Below are 10,114 nucleotides of genomic sequence, written 5' to 3' on the forward strand. Positions count from 1 at the left end.
TACTTTTTGAAGATAATTTCATTTAAATGTTGACCGCGGCTGCGTCTTAGGTGGTCCATTCGGAAAGTCCAATTTTGGGCAACTTTTTCGAGCATTTCGGCCGGAATAGCCCGAATTTCTTCGGAAATGTTGTCTTCCAAAGCTGGAATAGTTGCTGGCTTATTTCTGTAGACTTTAGACTTGACGTAGCCCCACAAAAAATAGTCTAAAGGCGTCAAATCGCATGATCTTGGTGGCCAACTTACCGGTCCATTTCTTGAGATGAATTGTTCTCCGAAGTTTTCCCTCAAAATGGCCATAGAATCGCGAGCTGTGTGGCATGTAGCGCCATCTTGTTGAAACCACATGTCAACCAAGTTCAGTTCTTCCATTTTTGGCAACAAAAAGTTTGTTAGCATCGAACGATAGCGATCGCCATTCACCGTAACGTTGCGTCCAACAGCATCTTTGAAAAAATACGGTCCAATGATTCCACCAGCGTACAAACCACACCAAACAGTGCATTTTTCGGGATGCATGGGCAGTTCTTGAACGGCTTCTGGTTGCTCTTCACTCCAAATGCGGCAATTTTGCTTATTTACGTAGCCATTCAACCAGAAATGAGCCTCATCGCTGAACAAAATTTGTCGATAAAAAAGCGGATTTTCTGCCAACTTTTCTAGGGCCCATTCACTGAAAATTCGACGTTGTGGCAGATCGTAAGTCTATTCATGATGAAATGTCAAAGCATACTGAGCATCTTTCTCTTTGACATCATGTCTGAAATCCCACGTGATCTGTCAAATACTAATGCATGAAAATCCTAACCTCAAAAGAATCACCCTTTATATTTAGGTTTACATTTACAAGGGAACCTTTCGTGGGATAGTCATATACATTACCTCAAATCTAAAATATCACCAGCACTTGGATTACTGTACAAGTTTCAACACAGGTTCGATATGAAAACTAAACTCTTAATTTTTCAGGCCTTGATTCAAAGTCATTATAGTTACTTGCCTATAATTTATGGTAGTAAAAAAACTGCTGGATTGAAATCTCTTCAACGCCTTCAGAATAAAGCTCTGAAAATCGTGGCAAATTTGCGAATTACTCATTCCACTTTGGACTTATATCAGGAATTTTTTCCCACAATTTTACCTATTTATGGGAGTCATAAATTTCATTCAATGGTCTATATTTATAAAAGCTTACATAATATCGGACATCACACCATACACTTTGTGAGAAATCAGCTATCGGTGAATACCCGTAATAGAAATAATTTAAAAATAGCTTATTGTCAATCTGAAACCACAAAACAACGTATTGATCATGTAGGTACGCAGCAATATAATTTGCTGCCCTCGTATATTAAAGAAATTGAACATTTATCTTTGTTTAAAATTACTTTGAAGAAATATTTATTAGAACGAATTGAAGAGCTTCTGGTTTAATGTATGTGGAGTTTGTAAAATATTATTAATTATTGTAATTACATAAAATGGAATTTAATTAATAATATGTATATCTTTATTAAATTGTAAATATATACTTTCTGATCAGTCTCTAAAATGCCTAATGGCGCAGAGACGAAATGTATTAATGTTTTGTAATTTGCACAATAAAGAAAATAAAAAGAAAAAAAAATATTTTGTTTTATTTTTTCAATTGAAAAGCAATTTTCCTTCCTCTTTGAGTAAGAAAGCTCAAACAATATTCACGAAGAAAATAACACGTGAAACGTATGACAGCTAAAAAATCAGTCGATTTCTCGCATTAAAAATTGAACAAACTCGATTTGGATCCCCTTAAATTCTCGACGCTAATTATAATTTATAAATTAAATCGCAGATTACATTTACTATCTTACCAACGTTAATCACATACTGTAATTTAAAAGATCTTTGTATATCTTGTAGTATGTGAATGAATAAATAAAATAAAAAAATATTTTTTAAACGATTCGCTTATAAAGCGAACACACAAAGAAATTTTTTTCTGATTCAGTCACTAAATTAATTGATCCAAGTAATTTTTTAATTGAAATGTCTTCAATTACAGAAATGATAGTATCAATTAAAAAATTAATTGTCAGTCAATTAAAAAATTAAATTAATTGATCCAAGTAATTTTTTAATTGAAATGCCTTCAATCACAGAAATGATAGTATCAATTAAAAAATTAATTGTCAGTCAATTAAAAAAATAAATTTGATCCAAGTAATTTTTTAATTGAAATGTCTTCAATTACAGAAATGATAGTATCAATTAAAAAATTAATTGTCAGTCAATTAAAAAATTAAATTAATTGATCCAAGTAATTTTTTAATTGAAATGTCTTCAATCACAGAAATGATAGTATCAATTAAAAAATTAATTGTCAGTCAATTAAAAAAATAATTGATACTATTAATTTGTGTGATTGATTTTTATTTCAATTCAAAAATTTGTTGATTCAATTAAATTTTTAACTGAATATTTTTTAAAACTCAATTAAGACTTTAATTGGAAAAATGTTCGTGAATTTTTTTCCGTGAACCAAAATAACGGATCACTTATAAAACATGGTCAACAAATACGGTTTGCTCATAAAAACGAGCCAAAACAATGGTTCGTTTATATACATGGTCAAAAACGGTTCGCTTATAAAATATGGCCAAAAACGATCCGCTTATAAAACATGGCCAAAAAACGGTTGGCTTAGTATCTGAATTTACGGTTCCTAATATTTGAATGGCACTTCTTTTTCAAAGCCGTTCGCCTGTGAAACTCTTTACCTGCGACCATTCAATTTATTGGCATGCTTACTACATTCAAAAGTGCTTTATATGAACATTTTCTGCTTATATAAAACGAACCAAAATAACGATTAGCTTATAAAACATGGCCAAAAAACGGTTCGCTTATAAAACGAGCCAAAAAACGGTACGCTTATAAAACGAGTAAAAAAACGGATCGCTTATAAAACATGGCCAAATAACGGTTCGCGTATAAAAATAATTGTACTCCCAAACTTTAACAAATGAAAAAAAAAAAATAATTATACTCCCAAAAAAATAGTTATTCATAACAGCAAAAAAGTTTGCTAAAACAGCAAATCTTGCTTGCTGAAAAAGGGAAAGCAGCTTTTAATACTCACGTTAAAGGTGAACTTTCCGAAACATTCTGGTTTAGGTTAGGTTAGGTATAATGGCAGCCCGCTATTTCAAGTTCAATACAGTCCATTGTGAAACCACAGTGGTGGTTTAGGTTAGGTTATGTATAGTGGCAGCCCGCTACTTCAAGTTCAAAGCAGTCCATTGTGAAACCACAGTGGTGAACTTCTCTCTTGTCACTGAGTGTTGGCCGATTCCATTTATAGCTCAATGATAAGGAATCTCTGTACATCGTTTCCCATGAAACATCTTAGATAATCTTTCAAACACTCGGAAATGACCCAGCAATACTGAGGGGAAAATTGTTTGGTGCTTCTACGAAACCAGTATGCGAACCACCATTATGGCTTCCTGTTGTCGCTAACAATTTTAACTTTATTGCATTTAAATATCTAAATTTTTAATAATTGGTTTTATTAGGGAAAGTGCGTTTTGATTTTAGTTTAGGATATCTATATATCTATATAAGTCGCATAAATTGTATTTCTATCAATATTTAGTCCAAAATGGGCCTTAATTGATTAATAAAAATTGAATTGAATTCATTACAGATTTTTCATCCAAAAGGAAACTACTGACTTTTCAGCAGTATGTCTACTTTTCCAAAATAGCAGATTGGTTCATTAAATCCATATTAAATTCTACACATTTTCAAGTAAATCGCTACGACGGTGTTTCAGTAAGTATTCCATTCATGGTGGTGGTATTTAATATTGCACGTCCTTTCCGTACGTATTATAAACATGAAAACGCATTTTTATTTAATTTTTCTACGATGGTTTTATTTTCTATCAGTATTATAACAGTTTTCGATATTATATTATTGTAGAGTAGACATGTGTTTTATTACCATGTCTTAATAAATTATTGTGATTCAAATAATATTTTTTATAAATGAAAAAAAAATCAATTTCAAAAAAATGACACTTGTTTTCATTTTGAGATAGATTATTTTAATAAATAAAATAAAATTATTGCGATACATTAGCCTTAGGTAATGGGCCATACTCACAAGCAAAATAAAACAAACAAAACTGAATATCTTTTGAACAATGAGTTAATCGTTGAAGTGGCTTTTAACCCCTTCATCGAAGGCAGCAAAAGTAGCGTAGTGTAAATTACATTAATGATTAACGCCTTTGCTTTGCTGAACATGTTTCAGATTGTAGTCAACACAATTTCTAATTTTGGGTTCCAAACACTGAGAATACACATCAGTCCAGAGACCAGATAGAGGTAATTCAGCGTCAGATTTGGCCTGGGCGGTTGCTTCATCGACTTCTTTGCGTACTTTGGTGTCTATGGCCTTAACTTCGTCGGTGGTTATTAGACCTTGTTCGATGCACATCTCCTTGAATGAGGTAATAGGATCACGCTTTTGGCGCACTTCTTGAATTTCTTCGCGTGTACGATAGCTAGTGCCAGGATCTGACATGGAATGCCCGGAATAACGATAAGTGTTAGTTTCCATTACTAAAGGACCGTTTTTGTTTACATAGTCAATAGCGAATTCTGTGGCACTACGAACTGCCAAAACATCCATTCCATCAACCCAGATTCCCGGTAAAGCATCGCCCCTAGTATAATAGTCAGTGTTGGATGACGCGCGTTCAGCACTAGTACCCATACCGTAGTTGTTATTCTCACAAACGAAAATTACGGGCAACTTCCACAAATAAGCCATATTGTAGGCTTCAAAAACTTGGCCCTGGTTAGCGGCACCATCACCATACAAAGCCAAACACATGCCGCCATTTCCCTTGTATTTGCAAGCCAAAGCTACACCGGCTCCCAAAGGAACCTGCACAGTATTAATTAATGAATGATATAATTTACTTTAGAAAGGAATTACTTCCTTACCTGTGCTCCTACAATACCATTACCTCCATAGAAATTTGGACAATACATGTGCATTGAACCTCCTTTTCCTTTAGCACATCCACTTTGACGTCCAGTCAATTCTGCCAATACGCCCAAAGGAGATACACCCATCAAATAAGTCCAGCCATGGACACGATAAGCAGAAATAATGTTGTCCACATCACGCATAGCAGCTCTCATACCTTTAACAAGATTATCCAGGCTATCAATTACATTACAACAAAATAAAAAATAACGTACCCACTGCACAAGCTTCTTGGCCAGAGTACAAATGACAGAAACCCCTAATGATTTTTTCTTTGTACAAATTGCCAGCAGATGTTTCCAAGCGACGAATGGTCTGCATTTGCGTGTAGTATTTAAGTGCTTCATCTTTCGTTATTTTTACTGAAGTTTCGGGCCCTTGCTCCAAACGATGCAATTTGTATGGCTTTAAAGAAAGGAAAATAAATAATAGAGAAAGGGCGCCCAACAAAAAAAGCGTCGCCAAGAAAGTAGTGAAAATGTTCTTTCTGGACCCGGAAGTGGTGCAAAATTGGCGCAATGATGAATTTAAGATGGGCTTATCATAGGACGGATGTCCACAATTTCAACAGCCATTGCACTGAATTTGCATCACTTCTTAGCCCATTTCCTGCCATTGTACTCGCTTGAGTACAGAAAATTGGCAACATTTAATATCACAGAACTTTGTATACAAAACAAACAAAAAGAAACGTTCCCTAATTCTTTTTGTTTTTTATGTTTTTTTTTTTTTTTTTTGTTTTGTTTTAATATTTTTTAACTGAAGTTTAGTGTAAATATATAAATGAATTTAAATTTTTTATTTTTATTCGAATTTGTGTGCATTGTTTAATATTTTGTCAAATAAACATTTTTTATAAATTTTTATGATTTCTAATGCGTTTTTCCTCACATATTTTCAAAAGTTCGCCATTTTTCTAGATCAGATTTTAATTTTAATAATTTGTACCATATTATTTAATTTTAATCTGTTTTTAACACATTTGAAACAAAAAAAGATAAAATTACCCATGAAAATTATAAAAAAGCCAATTATTAAATATTGAATTAAAAGAATTTCCTGTGTAGTTTCCTGTAAAGTATATACAGTGATATCTCTGAAAGGTTGACACCCACGGTCGCCTAAATTTGTACCACATTTGAGAGATGTCCAGTAGGGCTATAACCAATTTTTTGGCATAGCGCCATGATGTTTTATTAATGAAAAGCATTATCTTGCATCATTTTAAGAAAAAAAACTTCACCCACCATACGCATTTTCTAAATCAATACAAAAAAAAAAAAAAAAAAAAAATTTGGAATTTTTTTGAACCAATATTACACTTTTCTTATAAGACATATTGAAATGCAATGAATCACGAAGCCAAATTATTAACAATAAAGTTGGCTATACTCGAAAACGTGTCGAAAAGGCTAATGTTGAAGCTTTTGAGAATACCGGTCAAGCTTCTAAATTAACTTTAGAACTGACCCATTATACCCGATGTCGAACATGTGGTTACCGTAAACTGGGTCCTGTCGCGCTCCAAGCCGGGTGACATCTCTTCTACTCCCTCCTACCCTGCCAGCATTTCAAAGTTCCATTTCATCCACCACAACCATCGCGAACTGTGATGGGGGAAGCATATCAAAAAGTACAAAATGTACATGAAAGTATTTTGCCATCACTACTGTTAGAAGAGCCATTTTATTTTTTGTGAAACGCCAAGCGCAACCAGCTTGTTATATTTTATTTAAATAAAAACGAGAATAAAGTTCTGAAAACATAGATATTACGCTTAAAATTGTGAAAGGTATATGGTGAACAATTTTCGACTTTCCAAATAGAATAAAGTGATCGTTTTTCAAATATTTTTCCAGGCACGCTGTCTCCATCGAAAATAAACAAACTGGCTGATAGACGCTGCAATATATAACTTTCTACTTAAAACTCAACATCATTATTTTATTAATGCAAAAAATTATGTTAAATGTGATGAGATAAACCGAAAAATGTTATATTTATAAGAAATTATAAATGTTTAATCAAATCAATAAACATCTACACAATCGTGTTTACTTGACCACAATGATTCTCTACAATTACCTTAAAATGGACTTTTTCTGATAGTTTTCAGGGGTTCTTATTGGCGTCCTTCGAAATTGATCTAAATAGGCACCTAATAATTGCACTGATGAGAAATTTTTCGTAGTAACTTGGAGTGGTATAACTTCTCAATAGTGACGGCGCTTTTCCGACGAGTTTTTGATGTCGTATGTGATTGTTTTCGACGTAGTGGGGATTCTCAGAAGCGCCCCCAAATTCAAAAAATGTTGGCAGGGTAATTGCATTGAGGTTGTAACGTGCGAACAACTGTACAATCATATCCTTGTTATGAAGGAATTTCATTATTTATGTTTTCGCAGCTTGGAGAAGCTGATTTTATAATCCTTAAGTTCATATGTTGACTTCGCCTCGGCTTCAACGTAGCAAGTTCTTACTTCTTCCCAATAACATTCTCGTGAGAAACGCATATGTACATCTCATGTTTTTTTTTTTGTTTACTTTTACTACACAAATTATTTTGTACCCAATTTTGAATCAAACCTGAACATTCGATTTCATATAAATCAATCGTCATAGAAATACACAACATTATATTTCTTGCATTTTCTCTATTCTCTCTTGGTTCTCGCTGTAATAACAAATTGTGTCAATGACCTATCCCAATATAAGTATTCAAATTAAATGCAAATAAATTAATACTAATTGCACCTTAGGAATGACGTCGTTTTAAATTAACTACATTTCGCAAACCATCCCCGTTCCCAAAATAAAATGAAAAAATGACGTCATACTGTCCTAAAGATGCCTAAAAAGTGGCTAATTAGAAAATACGGCTTCTTTATGTTATGCTTGAGACAAAATTTACAGCTTCCAGCTAAAACAGAAATAGTTGTATAACAAAGAATCGGGATGTGAGATTTCACTACAATACCACATGACATGAGTCGGGATGTGTGGTCTCATTATACTACCACATGACCTTGATGTGTAACCCATAGGCACATATCTTGTCTGCTGAATATGTAACATATTTCTTAAGTTTTGAATGCTTAAAGTATTATATCAACTCAAAAATACAATTTTAAAAATCCACGTTTATGGAATAAATAAATCACGCAGACTATAACTCAATATTATGTAACCCCTCCAAATTTTCTTCCACCTACTTACCCTCTGAACTTGAACAGTCGCCTCGGTCGCATAGTTATTCGATTTTTGTGTTCCGACTATGGCTGAACTCTGGAATAAACCGAAAAATGAGCTTGAATTAAAGCGTCCTCTAATTTGTTTACTAGTACACAAGAAGGCTATTCCCGGTGCTTTTGCCGACCAAGGAGGACAGACACACGCATGCAATTTTCTAACGAAAATTTTTTCGATAGGCTGACAACCTACTTTTTGCAATTGTTTAACTACTTTTGGGATTTCACTGGATCGATTTAGTTGACGCAACATTTTTTCACCGTATTCGATTAATTTTAAAATATATGGCGTTTTGATGAGTGTTTTCCAAGGACCGCGATACAAAAATAATTTATTTGCAAATCGCGTAACACAGTCTGTCAAATGTTTGACAGAGGTGGCAATACAAATAAACCAGTGAAGCCATATTTTCGGAAATTCAATAGTATTACGTGGCATCCATGATCGGACGAGTAGTCAATTAACACATCGCAATCGACCGGCGAGCAACGTCTAAAGCCCGGTAAGCACCTCTAGCGGAAATGTCGTTTGTTTTAAGGCATATTAATTAAAGGTAAAGTCACGAGCAAACGTGTGTACACCCCATGATATTTAGAAAGTCAAACTAAAATGGCAGGTCACTTAAGTTGACATTTTGTGTATGTGTAGTGTTGTTGTATTGTAATATTTATGTACACAAAGAATGTAAACAAACCTACTAAACGTAAACAATGCCTTTGACAAGATGAATGTCGATATTAGTCACCTGATTGCATGACTTTACCTCTTTAATATGCCTTGCGTTTGCTTGTACCCATAGAAAAATTATTACCAAACCCCGTATGGTACATTACCAATACCAAATAATACAAATTATAAGATCCAGGGACCAAGTATTTGGTACTTGGTCCCCGCCGGCATTTCAAAGTTCCATTTCATCCTCATCGCTACCACAGACATGTAACTTGCAACTTGTAACTCAACATCTATCTTTTATTAATGACCACAATGATTCTTTTACAACTATCTTAAAATGCAATTTCTTTGATTGTTTGAAGGGGCTCTTATTGGCGTCCTTCTAAATGTATCCAGAAGGGCACCTAATTATTGCACGATACTTTTTTGTAGTAACTTGGCGTGGTACAACTTCTCAATAGTGACGGCGCTTTTCCGAGCAGTTTTGGATATCGTATACGACTGTTTTCGACGTAGTGGGGATTCTCAGAAGCGCCCCACAAATTCAAAAAATGTTGGCAGGGGCCGAACCATTTTTGTCGGCTGCGGCTGAATTTTTCTGAGCTACAGTTTTGCAAAACTATTATAGCAGCTTGACATTGATTGATTGTGGGTGGAAGGTTCAAAATTTGGGCGTTCAAAGTTTCAAAATACGACGATTATTAATAATTTTTCTAAATTAATTCGATATTTTTGATTAATTGGCGGCTGAATTTGAGTCGAGATGAGTCGACCTATTCGGCAGCGGCGTCGACTGGCAAAAAATGGTCGGCGTTGTATGAAATAAGCAAAGCGACTCGGCATCTTCATTCTCCGATTTGCTTGTATGATTGGTTGTACAACTATCTCATTACCATTCAAAAAATTTCAAATTTATTTTATAGTGGATAATTGTACGCCACCGAATGGACAAATTTATATCGGCTTATGCGCTTTACAGACTATCAGTTATTCCGGACGGAATGTCGGTGTTTGTAAGGAATCTTGCAGTGTGTCGAATCGATATGACTTGTCGGCGATGACTAAATAATCGGTAAATGTGTTATCGATCCCATAAACATGCAGCAGTATCGATTATGCCTTCGGACTTAACTTATATTGTGCACAAT

General features: G+C 34.1%; 1 protein-coding gene across 1 annotated transcript; it reads right to left on the minus strand.

Moving 5' to 3' along the window:
- Positions 1 to 3,890: 3,890 nt before the first annotated feature.
- On the minus strand, positions 3,891 to 8,661 carry LOC142228192 (pyruvate dehydrogenase E1 component subunit alpha, mitochondrial-like). Its single transcript, XM_075298547.1, has 5 exons — positions 8,484 to 8,661; positions 8,259 to 8,327; positions 5,258 to 5,447; positions 4,997 to 5,199; positions 3,891 to 4,937 (listed from the first exon to the last, which is right to left on the minus strand). The coding sequence occupies exons 1-5, from the start codon at positions 8,541 to 8,543 to the stop codon at positions 4,260 to 4,262; spliced, it is 1,200 nt and encodes a 399-aa protein (XP_075154662.1). The 5' UTR covers positions 8,544 to 8,661; the 3' UTR covers positions 3,891 to 4,259.
- Between the last annotated feature and the right edge of the window lie 1,453 nt (positions 8,662 to 10,114).

Source organism: Haematobia irritans, chromosome 3 (assembly GCF_050003625.1).
Source record: "Haematobia irritans isolate KBUSLIRL chromosome 3, ASM5000362v1, whole genome shotgun sequence".
In the NCBI taxonomy this organism is placed as follows: Eukaryota; Metazoa; Arthropoda; class Insecta; order Diptera; family Muscidae; genus Haematobia; species Haematobia irritans.

Excerpts from the sequence above, each read along its gene's own strand:
- LOC142228192 (XM_075298547.1), bottom strand. The coding sequence starts at position 8,543 with ATGTTGCGTCAACTAAATCGATCCAGTGAAATCCCAAAAGTAGTTAAA. Across the intron at positions 8,328-8,483 it reads TAGTTAAACAATTGCAAAAA|AGTTCAGCCATAGTCGGAAC; the intron begins GTAGGTTGTCAG and ends GGTTTATTCCAG. Across the intron at positions 4,938-4,996 it reads ATGGTATTGTAGGAGCACAG|GTTCCTTTGGGAGCCGGTGT; the intron begins GTAAGGAAGTAA and ends AATACTGTGCAG.